The following is a 19,495-nucleotide window of genomic DNA, read 5'->3' as shown; positions in this document are numbered from 1 at the left end:
ATCTCTTTAGAATGCACAAAAGAAGCCATGTAGCACTTACATGTGGCCCTTTGTAGTTTGGTTTATTTGAAGCTATAGTACTTGCGAGATTCTTGTTGTTCTGAGTTTGTACCTTCATGGTTGAATGCACTTAATGGAAGTCGCTTTGGATAAAAGCGTCAGCTAAATAAAATGTAATGTAATGTAATTTACACGTTACCCTTTACACACACATTCATACACCGATAGCAGGCTAACTATGGACATGCCCTCACCTTGCCGGCCTGGCGGTTGAGTGCCTCTGTCTCCCTCCTGAGTGCCAGCAGGTCGGGGGAGGATCCCTCTCTCTTCAGCATGTTGGAGCATTCTGCAGCGTGCTCCTCCAGCTCCAGTCGGAGGTCTCCCAGTCGGGACAGGAAGCCCTTCAGAGAGTCCGTCTGTGAGGCCAGAGAGTCAGCGTCCCGCCCCACCGGGCTCAGGGAGTCCAGCTCATCATCCAGGTCAGCCAGACGAGAGAACACGTCCCGAACATGAGACTGGACCTCACCCACGCCCTGTAGACGGGACTCCAGCGTGGAACAGCACTGCTCAATCTGAGGAAGGGAGGAAGGGACACAGGGACACAGACAGTCAGATTGGTATTTCATCATCAAGGTGCATATCAATGTAAAGATTAGTGGCAGGGTAATCTGGGGGGTTGAGAGTACCGGTTGGGCCTGTTCCTATGTTTGCTGATTGGCTGTAACACTTTATTTATGTATGTATGTATGTATGTATGTATGTATGTATGTATGTATGTATTTATTTATTTATTTATTTATTTATTTATTTATTTATATGTATATATTATTGTGTGTTCTGTTATTGTGACTATATTATTATTTATTTATTTTTACTATTTATTGCGTGCTTTAACCACCACACCACGAGTGTCCCCAATATATATTTTTTTTAAGAAAGAAATAAGGACAGCTTTTCCTTTCCATTTGGTTTCTATACTGTCTGTATAATTTTTTGAATGTTGTTTCATAAAGATATTAAAAAGAGAAAGATACATAATTAAACGTCTACATTGCATTTTTGGAGTGCAGTCGGGATTTGTTGCAAAGCGGCCGACAAAAGCAGAATTTTGCTCAGCGGAAAGGACAGCGATGAGATTTGTGTGAAATAAAATCAAACTACAAATGAATCAGACAAGAGGAAGTCTGTGTGAAAATATTTTACACGTCAAAAATGGTCATTCACAACAGAAGACCAGAACAATTATGCAACACATCAGCAAAAAACAAAAAATAGATTTGGATTAGGTAGGTGTGAGACAGAGACAGTAGAGGCAATATCTAAGAGAAGGCTGTTCTGGAATAGCACTGCACATCTTTTTCTAATCAAATTACATCACAACAGAATTTTAGAAAGAGGAATTAAACATGAGAGTGAATGACCACGATGTCCAATGGTTTAATACATGGCTAGAGTTCCTGTGACAGCTGTAGCCTTAAATGGAGCATTTGCGAGCTGGATATCAGAAAATAATATACTGTGTGTGTGTGCTGAATCCTCCGGTTTACACTTCAAACTATGATTAAGTGTAAAATATTCACCATGACCATATACGACTACGGTAAGTTAAATAGCTCAAATAGCTCGTGTGACAGAGATAGTTGTTCTGCTCTCTCTCAGCTCTGCGACACTTGTCTCCTTAGCTCCCACACACACACACACACACACACACACACACACACACACACACACACTCACACAGCGACCCTTGATATAAAACATTCTTCTGGTTGTTCCACTACTTTTTCACTCCTGACAGCATTAATAGTCGAGGTTACATATTAATTCATAATTGTTATGACTTTTTCATCACTCTCTTCTGCTAATGCTCCTACTGTGTTTCTATCTGCTGAGGGGACCACTGTGCACTACTTTAACTTATACCATGGTCTGTGCGAATACTCTATTCTGATTGGCTGGAGAACATTCCATAGGTGTGGATTAACCCCTGATGTATGGACACCTAGATGGAACTGTTATTCTGTCCACTTTAATGCGTCGTCGCCGCTGATTAAACAGTGTTGATAAGTGATTCTTTAAGCTTCATGAAGGCAACAGTTCTCGTCGTCCATTAATTCCTGATAACTGGACACCTCGTCGGGCATTAACCCTTACATGTAGCTCAAGTCTATTCTGGACATTCACTGGCTTTCATTGGGGATCTCTCAGTTCAACAAGAGCGCTAAGAGGATGATTAATGTCACAATTACATTTTCTTCACCCTAATGTTTTGTTAACCCACATGTACATGTTTTAACCTTCCTTGCATTTTATCTTTTGTTGTATTGTTATTTCTCCTTGTGCTTCTGGCTTTAATGTTGTACTTATTTGATAGTTTGAAGCACAGAGTTGAGATGGGGAGAGAAGAGAGAGGGATGACACTGGCAGTAAAGGTCAAGTGAGGAGAACTTATAATGTGTTAGTATTTTAATAGATGTGATTGTTTTTGGCATGTTTGATGTGACATCACAACTGGGCAAACTGTAGGGTTAGACAGTGAGACCATAAAACACTCTTTCTGCCTTTTCTCAGGCTAGCATGAACCGATTTCCAAAATGTTTGCACATCTATACTACATAGGGTCTCAGAGTTCAATACACCTTCATATTCCCACTGGTGAAGAAGGCCTTTAAGCAATTGGAACAAAAACAAACAAGACATTTGCCCCCCTGCTCCTCACCTTGTCAGTGACTCCATCATACTCCTCCATAGTCCCTCTGGCCTGCTGCTGGAGCCTCTCTGCCCCCTGTGTGCTGCCTCCCGGGGTCTGGGGTGAGTCCTGGACCAGCCCCTGAGCCAGGTCTCTGAGGTAGAGCACCTGGGGCTGCAGCGACCGCAGACTCTCCTGCTGACTCCGCAGACGCTCCAGGCTCTTAGCGCTGCACGCCTGAGCGGGAGAGAGAAAAGTCAATCGTCAATTGCATTTTAACCTGTCATTTTTATTTTATTTAAAATGTTCTATTTCAATTCATTAGATTTTAAATGTTTTATTTCTATTCATTCGATTTTCTAATGTGTATTGTGTATTTTAATCTTGCCCCTGTAAAGCACTTTGAATGGCCTTGTGTCTGAATTGTGCAATATAAATAAACTTGCCTTGCCTTGCCAAAGCCTAAATTATCCTTTTCATATTTCACTTTTAAAAAGGTGCAATATGCAGTTTCAGGGGAGGGGGTTTGTTCACATTTGCCAGACCTTGTAGTTAGTTTACAAAACATATTAGCTTTACATGCACTTATTTGACGTATTTGAATAATTCCTTCATCATAAATCAAAAGTAAATTATTTTGAGGCACCTGCAACCAAAATTTTAACCTCAAACAGTTTACCTGCGATCCAATGTTAATGTGACAAAAGCATGTTTATTAAGTTACGACAATATACCTTAGAAAACGTTCACTTCTCCGACACACCAAAAGCTACACAGTGCACCTTTAAAGAACACACAGACAGCGACGTAATGTTTTGTTTTCAGTACCTGTGGTCCCAGAGCCTCCTGGACTTCTATCTGGTGCTTGGCGGCCTCTAGCTTCCTCTCCACAGACTGTCTCCCCTCTTCAAACTCCTTCAGCCGTCCAGCCAGCTCCTCCAGCTGAGAGGTGTGTGTGTGGAGCCTCTCACCCAGTCTGTCCACACCACGGTTCAGCTGGGCCTTCTCATCTCGCACCTACACAACATTTAGTTCACATTAAATTATTTTTAGTTTTTCTAAATGTATTACATGTATGACCTTTATTTGTTGACACAGTGAAACACGCCCCAAATGAGCTACAAAAAAAGAAAACCCAACAAAATCTCTCAAGTGGCTATGAAGAATTTTCAGTTTTTGTTCATTCTAGCACCCCCTTTGGACAAAAGCGGTAGTGTTTTTCTTTTTTTAAATGGTAAATTGTTTTGACTGATTTTGGTGGGGGATTCTGACCCAAGTAAAGGAAATTATAAGAACTTCAGAAAAATAGAATCCTCCTCGCTGTTGGTTTTCGTTTGCTGTAACAGGAAAAATGTGACTGTTTCATACACATTTACGAGTGGCCCTCGTAGTCACTTCAAGTTATAAAAGCATATAGAAACGATCAAACAGATGAAGCTAGCTGGATACATATGCTAAAACACAAAAGCCAGTCACAGAAGTACCCACCTCCTCCTCCCCGATGCAGCACTGCTCCAGCAGCTGGTCTGCGGCGGTGTTGAAGGCCTCCAGGAGGGGTTGTCTTCTCTCCAGGTCCAGGGAAAGACCTCTGGCTTTCTGCAGAGCTTCATCCAGAGCCGAGGTGTTTAGAGACGGCTGGATCTCTCCGTCCTTCTGCTCACACTCTGCTAACCACGGCGTGAGCTCCGCCTTGTGCTGCTGGTACGTCTCTGCTTTGCTCAGAGTAGCTTTCAGTTTGCTCTCCCGTTCTGATATGGTCTGGTTCATTTTCTCCCAGTCCTGTTTGAGGGAGGCCAGGCGAGACTGTAAGCCCGACCGTTCCTCACCTCCGGCGGGCAGCGTGGCGAGCAGCGACGCCCCCTCCGCCTGGATGAGTTCATAGGAGCCGCGCTGACTGGCTATCCCACGCTGCAGCTCGTCTGTCTGGGCCAGTAAGGTGCGTATGGCCGCGGGTTGACAGGGCAGGGCGTCCGTGGATGAGTCTATGGGATGGGACTGTTTGTCCAGCCACGAGCGCAACTCCTCAAACATCTGCTGGAACTGCTGAGTGGAAGACAGGGCCGTCTGCAGCTGGGATAGACCGTCAGCTAGAGGAGAGGAAAGCACAAGGGATTAAGTCAAAATCAAATCAAATCAGTTTTAAATATACTGTATACATAGCCCAATATCACAAAAAAGCCATTTGCCTCACTGGGCTTCACAGTCTGTACACAGTATGACACCCTCTGCCCTTAAACACTTAGCAAGAAATAGATTTGAGCAACTCGGGATTACAAACGCAAACACTGAAAAACTAATTCAAACAAAGAAAAGGACTAATAGGATTTGTGGAGATTTTGTTGTGTTTATATCAGTGGATTTGTTAGTAGAGTTTTCTTGTAATCTAAACGATATTCCCATTACAGTTTGAAAAGTGAATATTGTTTTGACTGCGTCTAAATATTGCGGATAAATTCATTAAAGTGGACCATTATCTCTGTATAAAAAATCACTTAACACAAAATAAACACACCAGAACTCTGACATGAAAACTGGGTCAGTTGAGCACAATGTTAGTCGAGTGGTTAGCACACTTGTCGTGTGACCAAATGATGCAGGATGCCCCCCCCCCCTCTCCCGAAAAAAATACAAAAAAATAAATAATAATAATAAAAATAAATAAAAATTAAATATAAATATTTTTTTTTTTCAAAATACGAAAAATTAAATATTAAATAAATAAAATAAAATTCGTGGTCACAAAAAGCAGCTACTACATCAACCACATAAACTGCACCAACCTGCGCGCTCCTCTAAGCTCTTGAGTGGCGTGCTGACCCCCTCCAGGCGTTTCTTCAGCTCTTCCTTGAGGTACGGCTCGGCCACGATGGCGCTGAGCTCCTGGCAGAGCCTCTCCGCCTCGCCCAGCTCTGTGCGTCTCCTCTCCAGCTCAGAGCGGATCTCTCCCGTCTCCTGCAGCCGGAGCTTCAGCGCCTCGGGCTGCGCGCTCAGGGACGCCTGGCCGTCTAGACGCTCACCCAGAGCAGACACACTGGAGGACAGCTCTCTGAGAAGGGCCTGGGACAGGAGAGGAGAGGAGAGGAGAGGAGAGGAGAGGAGAGGAGAGGAGAGGAGAGGAGAGGAGAGGAGAGGAGAGGAGGGGGGTTAGAGAATCAAACCTCAAACACTCAATCATTATTGGATACATTCTGTTAGCGGTGAGCTAATTGTTCTTTGATAGATTTGAGTTATATAAGAGCAAAATCATCTGAACAATCAAAACCCCCGAACCAATCATGATTAAAAACACTTGTACAGCCAAACTTATTTAGTAAAAATTAAGCCACACCCCCAAAAAATGCACCTTAACCCAACACAAATATCACCTTCAGCTTCCCTTTTTCATCGGTTATGTAATGTTGAGCTTTGCTGACTTTTTGTTTTTGCTTTCTGTACTACTATATACTTGTTGTAATGCATACACCAAAGATGATAAAAACTGTTTAAACCTCAGGGGTAAGGAATACCATGAACACACACCACCATGACATACTGTAGCTCTTCATACCTGGTAGCGTTCGCTGGTTCCTTGAGCCTGGTCGATGTTGTTGGACCTCTGAGTCAGTCGGTCTGTTAGCCCCTCCCACTGCTGGGACACGGAGCCCAGTTCAGCCCGGACCTCGGCCAGGTCTTTGGGGTCCTGGGAGGAGTCTCCGGTTTGGGACAGGATCCCCCCTGCAGCCTGGGTCAGCTGCTCGTATTGCGGACGCCGCGTCTCAAACTCACGCAGCATGAACTAAGAGAAAGAACAGAGAGACATTATTTAGTGATCTGATCATGATGTGTATGTCTTCTTAAACGTACTCTACTAAATGAAAATAGCATTCTTTGCACTGATGGTCTGAATCACGGTTACCGTACATGTCATTTAACATCATCGGGAGAAACATTAAAAAGTTCCTCCTTTCACCTTTAAGTTTGCTAAATTAAGTTGATTACTTACATTAAAACAATTATTATTTAACTTTTTTAAACGTTTGAAGAAGAAAAAAATGCAGATTTTGGATTCAGCCCTTTTTCCATTTTTTAGAAATCAAAAGATATTATGTACAGGTCTTTAAAATGCATTTTTGCATGTGCATGTTTTTATGAACAAAATGTAGGCCTATCATAAATCAGACAATTAACAACATATGAACAAATTCTTCTGTTATAACCTCCATAGTGCTAACATCATGATTATGGAAAGTTTAGTTGATGTACAGTATGGCTTAGAACTTGATATTTTTGGTTGAAAGTAGTGAAAAAAATTGTCTCAGTGATTGCGTCTTCCATCACACACCTGTACTTGTTGTTTCTGTGTGTTGAGCATGTTTGGGTCGATGCTGAGCGGACCCAACACACTCATCATCAGCTCCTTCTCCCTGAGCCACGGGCCGAGCTGATTGGCTGCTGAGGCGAAGCTGCCCAGCCTATCAGCACAGGTCTCCAGCTCCGCCTGCCTCTCTGACGCAGTCTGATTGGCCGTCTGCCATCGCGACTCTGGAGGGGAATAACAAGATAACGTAGAACATCAACACCTAATAATATGCAATAGTTGAGTTGGTTTATACATTTAAACCTGAAACTGACAAAAAAAGGAGCTGTTTAACAATTACTGTACATTCATGTTTTCTGTGTATTTTCGTTCTTGGGGGATCACTTTTTTTATTTAGTCGTATAGCATTTAGAGTGCTAATATAGTACAGTGTACAAATCCAATTATATTCAGTGATGGGGATTAAATCAAACGAACAATAAGACTGTCTTTTCTCCCGCTCTGACTCATGTTCTGGGCAGACTGCAGAGTGAGCATTCAGTCCAAATGGCTTTGAAAAAGGCAATCATGAAATATAACACATAAAAGGCCTCCTTCTTGGATTTCACCTAAAATATTTCTGTCTTGGTTAACTCATAGCAGCAGGCACTGGTAAAAATATCAAGTATGAAAGTGAACAAATAGCTTTGACAGGAACACTACCCACTCTCTCCCTGGATAATACTGATCTCAGTTCCTTAGAAAAAATATTACAAATTCTGGAGGCACCAGGCCACTTTTTTTAAACCAGTTTTCACACCACAGTAAAAATCTAAGCCCCCTCCCCTCCCCCCTTCCTATATTATTCTCATGTTTTGTTGTTGACATGAGCAACATGACACTTACTATACATAAGAAAATATATATTACATTTGTTCCACATACAGCACAGTACCATATATCCCGCAGCAGTTATCTTGTGACCATTATCTATTAACATATAGTTACAAACCTAATTCTAGTTCTTGTTTTTGCCTTGGAAAAACTGTGTTAGCTGAAACCGACAAGCTCTTATCTATCATACTCTGTAAAATCGCTGACCTATCATCTAGTCATATTTTTTCATGTATTTTTCCTAATCTGCGTGTGCTCACCTATCTCTTGCAGCTGCTGCCGCCAGCTGTCGGCTTCAGGAGAATCAGGATTGTCAGCGATGAGTTTCCTCAGCGTGTTCTTCAGTTCCTCCACTTTCCCAGAATGCTCAGCGAGCTCCGACAGCAGGGCCTGGAGAAGACAGACCAGACCACCAGGATGTAGGACTTCAATAATAGGACTTTTCATCAACACAAGTACACAGTGAAATAGATCAATCAAATATGAAAATTCTTTGAATTTAGCAGAATATGAGCAGATAAGACATTTACACACACAACATATTCCAATTAAGACCAATTAAGACCCATACTCCAAGACAATAATCCAAATAAGGTGTTTGCATTGTGCAGCAGCTACGAGGATATTCCTGTTTACATGTCAATCAGCATATTCTGAATGAACAAGCTAGGGAGCGTCGCTTGATGACACCCATTGGATACAACATTCTAGTTAAAAGGGTCACAGTAGAACATGCACTATAGAAGGACCCAGTACTTTACCTTGTTCTCCTGTGCCTGGGCCCTGACAGCTTCAGGCCTGGATGGAGAGGCGGTCTGTCCCTGCTTCAGGCTCTGCTCTCTGTCAGTCAGCCAGCTCTTCAGCTCCTCCGTGCTCTGCCTGGCCGTCTGCCTGAGCTCCAGTGAAGCCTGCTGCCCCCCCAGACGCTCCCTCAGCTCCCCGCCCAAGGCCTCATAGCAACCGTTCACATCAGACACGGCAACCTGGAGCTCTGTCAGGTCTGACGGCCAACACAACAACAGACAGGAGGAGAAGGAAGGCTTTGAATTTTGCAAGATGGATAAGAGATAACAGAGAGACTATAGGGGGAAAAAGAAACGAGAGAGGGAGAGAGAGAGAGAGAGAGAGAGAGAGGGAGGGAGAGAGAGTGAAAGAGAGAGAGAGTGAAAGAGAGACAGAGAGTGAGAGAGAGACAGAGAGACAGAGAGCCAGAGGGAGAGAGCTCACCTTTACAGGTGTGAATGCCATTGACACTGCCGGGAGCTGCGGAGCCGTTGATTTGAGGCGCACCTGGGAGAGAGACACACACACACAGCTGACTTGAGATGCTGGCACTGCAACACACACTCATGTAAGCACGGTCACAAACACACCACAGGTCCAGTGATGATGAATCAACATTTAGATTTGTTGTTGACACAATTAAAGTCCTGATACAAGTTCCGAAAACAGCACAAGAAAGTCTCAGCACCAACTCACAAATACTTGAGCGCACACGGAGCTCGGCAGGAGAGGACGTTACACAAAAGCCGTGGAAACAGACGACAGAAATGAGAACGATATGGAGGATAATATATACCCATGGTTTTCACATAAAGACGTTTAATGGATGTGTCAAAGAAGAAAAATAAATACTCATTTGTGTTGTATGTAAAATGTCAATCATTGCTATGGTTTGCTTTCTGATTCAATCCTAGCAACCCACAAATATGTTATGAACTTTAATGAAGTTTGTATATAAGAATGACTCATTCTGGAGTCAAAATACTTCGATCAGAGTGGGTCCATCGTTAAGAGAGTAAGAGAAAACTGAAGACAGATGTTCATCCAATGATGTAATACCTCTTAGGATTCTTAGTTTGTGGTCATTTTCTGGTATTTAATTGTAAGATCTCCCCTCTTTCTGACCCCTGGAACATTTTACCACACGCAGGTTACAAGACGAAGATGCTTTGTATGTCTGATGCACATCCTAATTTCTGTGACATTATGTAAACTGCCATCACCGGTGAGCTGCACCAAAACAAATGACTTCAACAGAATTGATTACAAAAGTGAATTTATTTATTGTGTTCTGTACCATTAAGCCTCCTTCCACCATGGCCATTTTATTTACTGCTTCCTATTTACAGAAATGCTGTAAATGGGGAAAACAAGCCATTCCAACTGAAGTAGATATTTTTTTTTTTTTCTAAGATTTTTTTTGGGCATTTTTATGCTTTATTGATAGTGCAGAGAGACAGAGGTGAAATGGGGAAGAGAGGGGAGTGACATGCAGAGAACGACCGCGGGCGGGAATCGAACCCGGGTCTGCTGCTGGGCCCTACCAACTGAGCTAAGGGCGCCCCCCAACTGAAGTAGATTTGATATGTTTGGTATTTGTGTCTCTACTCTTGTCCTTACCAGTTTTGGTGGTTGGCGTGGTGATGTCGATGATGAGCGACTCCAGCTCTGAGCCCGTCTTGTTCAGCTCCTGAACTCTGGATCCCTGAGACTCCCAGTCAGTCACCAAGTCCTGGAGGAAAAGTTAAAATAAAATAAAAAAATAAATAAAATAAAATAAAATAAAATAAAATAAAATAAAATAAAATAAAATAAAATAAAATAAAATAAAATAAAATAAAATAAAATAAAATAAAATAAAATAAAATAAAATAAAATAAAATAAAATAAAATAAAATAAAATAAAATAAAATAAAATAAAATAAAATAAAATAAAATAAAATAAAATAAAATAAAATAAAATAAAATAAAATAAAATAAAATATTTAATGCATGTTTACTGAGTCATTGAGCTTTAAGAGTACATGATGATGTCGTCACCTGATAGAAAAAGCATGCTCTCCAAATTTATTTCATTTGGTTTACATAAAAACTGTTGCTTCAGAGTTTGCATATGCAGACAGACACAGACACAGACAGTCACACACACACACAGTCACACACACACAGTCACACACACACAGTCACACACACACACACACACACACACACACCTTGAGCTGCTGTACTCTTCTCTGCAGGCCCTCTGTGTTGAGGTTTGCCTCTTTGGCGGGCAGTTGGTCCTGCGCTGTCTGGAGCCATCGGAGCAGAGAACCAGAGAGACCGCGGAACTGGAGCAACCGCTGCTCACAGGCCGCGATGGCACTGAACCTGACAGACAGAGGAGAGGGTTTAGAAAAGGAGGAACAAAGATATACCCTGCGTTCCGAATCACATACTTTTTCTTTTTACTACACTACATACTAAGGTGCAGAAGAGTTTAAGGGCCCCAAGAGAGAAAAAATATCAGATAAGGAAGACTATTTTTCTCATTATGTCGAGAAATGTCAATAAATTAGACGAATTCTCCAAAATGCTAATGGAGTTAGTGGGGCTTTTATGTATTTTCAGCATACTACAATTGACGTGCATGTATTGGGATATTCTAAATCTTTTTCTGGCATACTAAATAGTAGGGAAGTATGGGGATTGGACCACAGGGAGAGAGACAAAAAAGAGAAAGAAGACTTAAAGGTGGAGTCAGCCATTCTGGCCAAGGCTTATTCAGAATAATTTTTGTCAAAAAGATCAGTGAATATCTCCTCACGACTCCTAGGCTCTGTAAAGGGGTATGTAAACAAAGTGTTTACAGAGCCTAGGCTGTGGTTTAACACTGGATATTTTTTGTCAGCGCACACACATAGGTAGCGGATCGTGAGGAGATATTCACTGATTTTGACAAAAAAAAAATGACAACAAACATTCTCCAGAATCGCTTTAAGCTGTATTTACACTAAAGCCTACTGTCTAAATCAAGGCTCTATTGACAGGGATTATTCACACTAGTCCACATTAACAAAGCCTTGACACAGCTCCGTCTCTGTGTATGTGATGTGCCTCTAGCCTCTAGCCATGGATGATAGCAGGAAAAGTGCTGAGTGGCCGTAGACAAAACAAGTTGTGTGAATCTGTCTGGCATGGGGCAGTATCATTATCAAGCTGCTATTTTCTCCCCCTGGGGACGCGGGGCCGGGAGTCATCCGAGAGGGACGTTTATAGGACGGACAATGAGCCGTGTCCACTCTCTGCTTATATTAGCACACTGAGGCCTTCTCATCAGCTCAGAGTGGCCACAAACACACACACACACACACACACACACACACACACACACACACACACACACACACACACACACACACACACACACACACACACACACACACACACACACACACACACACACACACACACACACACACACACACACACACACACACACACACACACACACACACACACACACAAACTGCTTTGAAACATCGTGTGACAAAGTAAATAAACCCCTACATCATGTGCAGTGTATGTTTTCTCAGCAACAGGGTCGTCATGTAAAGAACAACCTTACACATCCATGTTTAAATTAAAAATATCTTATCCTGGACAAATTCTAAATATGTTTCTTTCATAACACAGCTGATGTTTTATGTGACAGGCAGTAAACCGTATAATCCAATAAATCTGCACCAGACTGATGAGTATTTTTAAATTCCCCAGCCCCCTTTCTGACAAGGCGTCAAGTGCGGCCCGCTCAATGATACCACGTCAGACAGGGTCGGCATAGCAACTGGTGATCCATGAAGGCTACAGATTTAGAAAGCAAATTTTGGAAATGCCAGAAGCATAGTGTGTTCTGCAGAGCCAGTCACTGTAGGTTCTATCACATCAAATCAGATCACAAATCCTCCGTCTATCTTTGAAGGTTATAGGGAATGTTGTCAGGGCCAACTCACACCCGGCCATCGTCAGAAAACATTGAACGTTATCAGCTAAACGACTGACAGATTCCTGATCTTTGTATTTGGTTCCCCCTCGTGTAACTGCTGGTAAACTGTGCAGTTGACATGATGATGAAAATTTCTAAGATGATGATTCACATTACTCCCATTTTAACACTTTTTTTTTAATTTAAGTGAGTTTAAGATTAATTGCTAAAGCTTCACATTAAAGTCTGTGTAACTTAAAAAGAAAGCACTTCTTACGTGTTATCTGTTAACATTTTTACCTTTGGTTGACATTTGCTTCCAGTTGGGTGAACTCATCGGACACTCCTTTGACGTTATCCAATAAGCTTTGAGTGTTATTGAAAGCTTTTGATTGGCTGAGCCCGTTGCCGAGGTTGCAGAAAGATTTCAGCTGGCCGGCTTCCTGCTCCAGCTCGGACCGGACCTCCTGAGAAAAAAAAACGCACAGGACAAAAGTGTTGAAGGGACCAACAGATATAACTATCGGTAACACAGATATCCTTAAAGGTCAACTATGGTTTTAGACCATTAATATGGACTTAAGAGTCACTAGAGACTCCAAAAGTATGAGAAAAAACAATACTCCCTTTTTCTCCACATCCACTTTTCTGAAACCTGTGTTCAAAAACCCCAGCTAGATTTCTCTCCCTTTATGACATCATAAGGGGAGAAGACACGCCCCCTCATTACCAACCTAACTTAGCATCACCACCACCTGTGATAAACCACACACCCAGATACACCTGAATCTAACCAGCAGTTACATTCTGGGCCAATCAGAGAAGACTGGGCTTTTTGGTAGGTGGGGCTTAAAGAGACAGGCTCTAAAATGGTGCATTTCAGACAGAGGCTGAAAAGAGAAGATTCGCACATGGCACTTTTAGAAATATATAAAGGGTTTTTGGACACTACACCATGACAACAGTGTAACAACACAAATGAACTTTAATGTCTTTCATCACTGAGGATGTGTCCAAGTCGCACCATCTAGATGCAGTTGGTGTTTATGAATATTATATCACTATTATGAAATGTGTGAACATGTCCTGACCTCGATAGTCTGCCTGTAGTCGTCCACGCTGCGGTCGGGCTGTCCCACGGGGCTGAGGGCCTTCAGTCTGCTCTGGGAGAAGACTTTTAGGTCCACCCCTAAACGCTCGTAGCTCTCCAGCCGAGGTAACAGTCCTTTAAACTCGGCCTCCCTCTCTGTCTGGCTGGCCTGGGCCGCTGTGTAGCGCTGCGTCAGCTGGTCTAACGCGCCCTGAAGACCAGAGGCTGTGGAGGCCTCGGAGCTCTGCAGCAGTTTGGAGACAGAGTCCCGCGTTGCCTCTACACTGCCCTGTCGGGACAGAAGCTCCTGGCGAAGTTTCTGGTGGAAAGAAGAAGAGGAGAAGTTGGGTTTAAGAAATTCTGACTCAGAATGTAATTTTCTGTAATGTTTTGATTCTAAGGCGAGACACGACAGGTAACAAATTAAATTTTTTCTCAAACACTGGACAATTTTGAGATTTTTTGGCCATTTAACTTTCATAACATCTTCGTCTTTTCCTACTAGTATAAATCAATGGTCCAAAATGTACATTCAATTGTTTATTTGAGTAAACTTTGTCTGTTTGCGTCTGTATATTTCTCCTATCCAACCATCTTTTAACGGCCATTATCTCAACATTAGTTTTTTTTCCAAAACTCTGAAAAACTCATTTCAACTCCCAAAGCACTTACAGTATATCAACTAAACCGGTTTCGCTTTGTTATCTGGCATGTGCAAAACATTTTTTTTTTAAAGATCTTCACACTTTGTAAAGAGATCCTCTGGGTGTTACCGACCTGGTTCTGTGTCAGTGCGTCCTGTACAGCCTGTGCAGTGGGCTCTACCGGTGCAGGATTCAGCACCAGTTTGTCCAGCCAGCTGAGCAGACCCTTCAGACCCTCCTGAACACTGACCGACTGAGCCACCGCCGTCTGCAGCTGCTCGGCCCGCTCACTCACACACGCAGAGAGGGAACCAAACCTCTTCTCCAAGCCATCTGAACAGAAGAAGGGGGGAAAATTAAAGCTGGGGTATATGATTTCTGATTGGTCAAAGTTAACAGTATAGCAGTAACTACTCTTTTTGAAACAGTAGCTACTCTTTTTAGTGTACCTTATTGTAAAGTGTTACCAATGTTTTTTTTTGACACAGGAAAGTGGTTGAGACAGAGCGGACAGAGTGAGTGGGTTCAGTTTTACCTGCAGCACAGAGGATGTCCACAGCTTTGAGTGAAGGAGCCTCGTCAGTGGAGACCAGGTCTCTGCCGGCTCTCTTCACCTTCTCCAGCTGCACAGAGCGCTCTGCCAGCTCGTCCTGCAGCAGCTGAGGACAGAGAGACACACCAACGCTCAAATCATTGATTCTATTTTTTTAATTTTTTTTTGGGGCATTTTCAAGCTGTATTAGACAGTACAGAGTTGAAATGGGGAGACAGAGAGAGAGGGGGGATGACCTGCAGTAAAGGTCCACGGGTCGGATTTGAACCCGCAACCACTGCAACAAAGGCCGGAGCTAATATGGTACACAGTCTAACCACTACGCCACTGGAGCGCCCCAAATAATTCATTCTAAAGCTGTCGGAGGAAATTTAAAAAAACAAAGCCAAGGTTCCCACTTCATTTCCATTTTAGTATTCTAATCCTCTTCCAGGAATTAATTTCTTGGCTGAATTAATAATAGTTTTGATGTGGCGGGCTGGAAAATATGACTTCTGACTTTGACAGGTTTATATTGAAGGCATACGGCAAACGACAAGGTAGTACAAAATATTAATCCTACTTTGGTTTTTTATTTTAAAACCTCTTAACTTGAGATTTCATTAAACTCTAAAGATCTTCGGAGGATGATGAGAATAACATAAACATTTAAATCATATTTCCTTTTAATTAAGAAAAGGAAAATCAGGGTTTGAATTTCACTCAAACACTTTTACTGAGCTTGTTTCAACCTGACCGACAATATTTTTCTAAACTCTTCCAATGCTCTTTATCTGCACTTCACTTCAAATGTTTTTATGTTGTCTGTGGTTCTTTGGTGTGTATCTAAACCTTTATATTGTGATAACTGTGTGCACTTTGAATCTCATTGTACTACTGTGTATAACGACAATTAAATCTTTCTATTCTATTCTATTCTATTCTATTCTATTCTATTCTATTCTATTGTGTTTATGTTAGGTTCATATAATGTGCTTCACCTGTGCTTGTCTTAGTGAGTCCTGCAGGTTGTGTGTGTCCGTCTCCCCGCTGGGCTTGGCTGTGCTCTGGTTCTGTTCCTGAGTGCTGAGCCAGGAGTGGAGCGACACCACCTCATCCTGGTACTGCTGGTATCGCTCCAACAGGCCCGACAGGCGGCCGCCCAACTCGCTCGACTGCACACAACAACCAAAGAACGTCAATGCATTTGGAGTTTCAACGGTGGAGTTAGCGATTCTACAGAAATGCTTGTTGTCAAAATCCCTTTGTCAAAATCAGTGAACCTGTCCATAGCTGAAAAATCTAGTGTTAATACACAGCCTAGGCTCTGTAAACTGGTCTGTAAACAAAAGGCCACCGTAGCTGGCAATATGCCCGTTTACAGAGCCTAGGCTGTGTATTAACACTGCATATTTTTTTCAGTGCAGACAGATAGTACAGCGGTAGGGGATCATAAGGAAATATTCATTGATTTAGACAAAAAAGTGATTTTGACAACAAGCATTCTCCAGAATCGCTGACTGCACCTTTAACTGTAGATCAAAGTACTAATAAGTTGATACACATGTTTAGGATGTATTGCAGTATGGCTCACCTTGGTGTGTAGTGTTGTGTATCGGTGGTTAGCATCCTGCAGTTGATCAGTTACCATCTGCTTGGTGCTGTTCATAGCCGGGTCGGATCCACCGACCTGCTCCAGGGCGCCTTGAACTGAGTCCAGAACCTTCTGACCGGAGATGGACACGAAGCGCAGGTCCGCCTTGTGACAAATCACATCCTCTGCCAGCTGGAAATACACAGACAGTTACAGGTCAGCTGTGGGGAACATACAGATATTCACATATGTACAATATGTTAATCGCAATGAAAGAAAATTCAGATGTATTTTTTTATTATTATTTTTTTTACAAAAACATTGTGTGAGAGTGGTTATGGAAAGCTTGATCATGAACATGAGGTCGCTAGTTCAAGAATCCAGATTGGTTGGGAAAAAATGTATGAGAGAGAAGCATTGGAAATGTGACATCAAAGGACTCTTAACAAGAAAATGACCCCAAACTGTTTCAGTGGTAGATGAGAATGTGTGATTGTGTAAATAGGGGCATGTCAGGGCAGCTCTGGATGGAAACTAAGCGTGGAGAATCAGTCTCCCATGGATAATTACAAGGTTAAAAAAAACAGAGTTGGGCAGTATGTGTTCTGTTTCAGCTTGAAGGAGCCAAGATTCACCGAGTGATATTTCTAAAGGAAAAAATGACTTGAAAGCGCCTGACTCCAGACTCAGCCAATATAATCCTTACAGAAGAGCCACATAATCAGACCAGGAGTTACAGTGCAACCTGCCAACACGCAAGTAAAGTGCAATCAAAGAAAGTCCTTTTTAAATGTTGTGAAGTTTCCAACCCGGCATATTTTGATCATGTTCGTGGTTTTACAGCAACATTTTAAACTTTGAAGAAGGGGTGTGCTCCAAATTTCTTTGGATTTTGTAACCAGACTTTATTTCTTTGTCTGTTGGTGGCAATATCAACATATACATAATGTATCTGCTGCTCTCACTTTCAGACAACTATCAAAGGTTTTGTGAAATACTTGGTGAACAGGTCCCTCTTGTGGAGAATATGCAATATGCCTGTTATATGGGAAAATTAAACTGGCACACAAATGTTTGTAATTGTCTTGAGTTTGTGAGTTAATGGACAGAAGCCTGGTTTAAATATAAAAAAAAAATAAAAATAAATAAAAATAAAAATTGCATAAAAAGATTTCAATTATGTCATTAAGGTGTATTTATTGTACCTCTCTGTGCTATTGGAAAATTAAACTCGCACACAAATGTTTGCGATTGTCTTGAGTTTGTGAATAAATGAACAGAAGCAACATTTAAATATATGTGAAAAAAAAAATTATAATAATTGCATAAAGAGATTTCAATTTTGTACAAGGGTGTGTATTTATTGTACCTTTCTGTGCTCGTCCAGCCGGCCCTTCAGCCCCTGTGCGTCGGTCTCTCCCTCCCCCAGACAGCGCAGCTCCTGTTCACTCTGCTGCAGCCAGGACACCAGACCTCCATGCTCCTGGAGGAACTTGGTCAGCTCATCCTGCAGAGCCTCAGACTTCCTCAGACGGTCCTACAAGAAATAGTGACAGCAGTAGTAATGAGTTAACGATAAATACAATATATACTGCATGTGTCTGTTTTTGTGTTGTTGTCTCCATTTCTATTTCCATGTCTATGTCTTGTATCACTTTGTGGTTTCTTGTATTAAATCACCTTAAAAAAAATGGCTACTAATTTATTCCAAATCAATAATGTAAAGCTGTCTGGGCCAATAAATAAATAAAAATTAATCAGAGTGTCATTCGTAACATGCAATTACAGTAGATAGAGCGGCTGTATACGTATTGCCTTGTTGTAGATGTAAAACACACAACATGAGTATATATGTTGCTGAGTACCTGGCAGCTCTGCAGCTTGTCCTGGTGCTGGGCCTGCAGCTGGTCCAGAGCGGCCCGTAGACGCTGCTTCTCCTCGGGGGGGACGGTGGAGTCGGGCTGGTCCAGCAGCGAGCGACTAGACCCGCTGATCTGAAGAAGCTGAGCCTGCTGAGCCTGAAGCTGCTGGAGCTCAGCCTAGCAGAGAGGGCAAAGGTTACACGTTACAACTTGGTCATATGTACTGGTACTATGTAAAGGTCTTTAAGGATGGCTTCTCCTCATGTTTTTGGGAAGGAGATGTCTCATAAATCAGACAATGAACAACATATACACTTGTTCCTTTTGTTTGTTGTTGTTAAAAAATGAAATTAAAACAATAATAAAAAGAAAAAAGGTAATATTGGAAGTTGTTTAGATCAAAATGAGCTACATATAAAATTGTAGAAATAATGTATTTTTTTTCTTTTTATATTTATATAATACACTGGAGACATATGCATGTATTGTTCCGTTTTGTGTTCAAACACTGGGTGGAGCATTGGTGCAGGAAATGCATGTAGTGGCCAGATGTATTAGCTTCAGATTGTAAGACTATATACACATAATAGATTAGAGATTCTTACCTGCAGCATCTCTGTGTGTGACATGACAGCGCCCTGTGGTGCATCAGTGACGTCACTGCCCACAGACACGGCTCCTCTCACAGCTGGTTGGTTCAGAGAAGACAAGTCATTCAGCAGAGAGTCGATCTGGCCCTTGGTCTCCTGAAGCTCCTCCTCTGCCTTCGCCTGGAGAGAGAGAGAGAGAAAAGGGGAAAAGTGGAAAAAAAGGATGAATACAAAAAACCTACATGTTAAATGCCCTGGCAACCCAAATCCACTAAATCCTTGTAACTATGTTATTTGGGGGGTTAACTCAATGCTAATATGTATATGAAAGGTTTTAGGAATATCTGTCAAACCCCCGCAAAAATACTGTCATTTCAGTTGGTCGACCAATAAAACATATGTTGTGCAATATGTGCATCTAAACATCTGTGTATCTATCCAGACTGTACAACCAGCACTGTTCCTAGTGAACACAGACACCAAATCTAACTGTTCACCATTTCAAAAACACTGTTAAACCTCCTGTACAACATCACTGTTCAGTGTTCACCTAGTGCAATACTCCTGTGTATTTTTA

At 42.0% G+C, this 19,495-nt stretch overlaps 1 protein-coding gene across 5 annotated transcripts in view; it reads right to left on the bottom strand.

The window, feature by feature from the left end:
• macf1a (microtubule actin crosslinking factor 1a) overlaps positions 1 to 19,495 on the bottom strand; it is a gene marked incomplete at its 5' end in the record, with an annotated part of 251,006 nt that overhangs the window by 67,391 nt on the left and 164,120 nt on the right. For all 5 annotated transcript variants that reach the window (XM_080045300.1, XM_080045302.1, XM_080045301.1 and 2 more), the window contains 21 exons: positions 255 to 572; positions 2,720 to 2,926; positions 3,518 to 3,706; positions 4,178 to 4,776; positions 5,470 to 5,746; positions 6,237 to 6,464; positions 7,011 to 7,210; positions 8,120 to 8,249; positions 8,621 to 8,859; positions 9,087 to 9,149; positions 10,263 to 10,374; positions 10,856 to 11,012; positions 12,907 to 13,073; positions 13,698 to 14,015; positions 14,474 to 14,673; positions 14,876 to 14,999; positions 15,874 to 16,047; positions 16,467 to 16,658; positions 17,836 to 18,003; positions 18,332 to 18,505; positions 18,934 to 19,098. In XM_080045300.1, the coding sequence (XP_079901426.1) occupies positions 255 to 572; positions 2,720 to 2,926; positions 3,518 to 3,706; positions 4,178 to 4,776; positions 5,470 to 5,746; positions 6,237 to 6,464; positions 7,011 to 7,210; positions 8,120 to 8,249; positions 8,621 to 8,859; positions 9,087 to 9,149; positions 10,263 to 10,374; positions 10,856 to 11,012; positions 12,907 to 13,073; positions 13,698 to 14,015; positions 14,474 to 14,673; positions 14,876 to 14,999; positions 15,874 to 16,047; positions 16,467 to 16,658; positions 17,836 to 18,003; positions 18,332 to 18,505; positions 18,934 to 19,098 (4,401 nt within the window). The remainder of the gene's footprint in view (positions 1 to 254; positions 573 to 2,719; positions 2,927 to 3,517; positions 3,707 to 4,177; positions 4,777 to 5,469; positions 5,747 to 6,236; positions 6,465 to 7,010; positions 7,211 to 8,119; positions 8,250 to 8,620; positions 8,860 to 9,086; positions 9,150 to 10,262; positions 10,375 to 10,855; positions 11,013 to 12,906; positions 13,074 to 13,697; positions 14,016 to 14,473; positions 14,674 to 14,875; positions 15,000 to 15,873; positions 16,048 to 16,466; positions 16,659 to 17,835; positions 18,004 to 18,331; positions 18,506 to 18,933; positions 19,099 to 19,495) is intronic.

This window comes from Ammodytes marinus, assembly GCF_949987685.1.
Source record: "Ammodytes marinus genome assembly, chromosome: 17".
NCBI classification, from domain to species: domain Eukaryota; kingdom Metazoa; phylum Chordata; class Actinopteri; order Uranoscopiformes; family Ammodytidae; genus Ammodytes; species Ammodytes marinus.
Note: the sequence above shows the minus strand (reverse complement) of the source record. Positions and strands in the feature narration are given on the sequence as shown.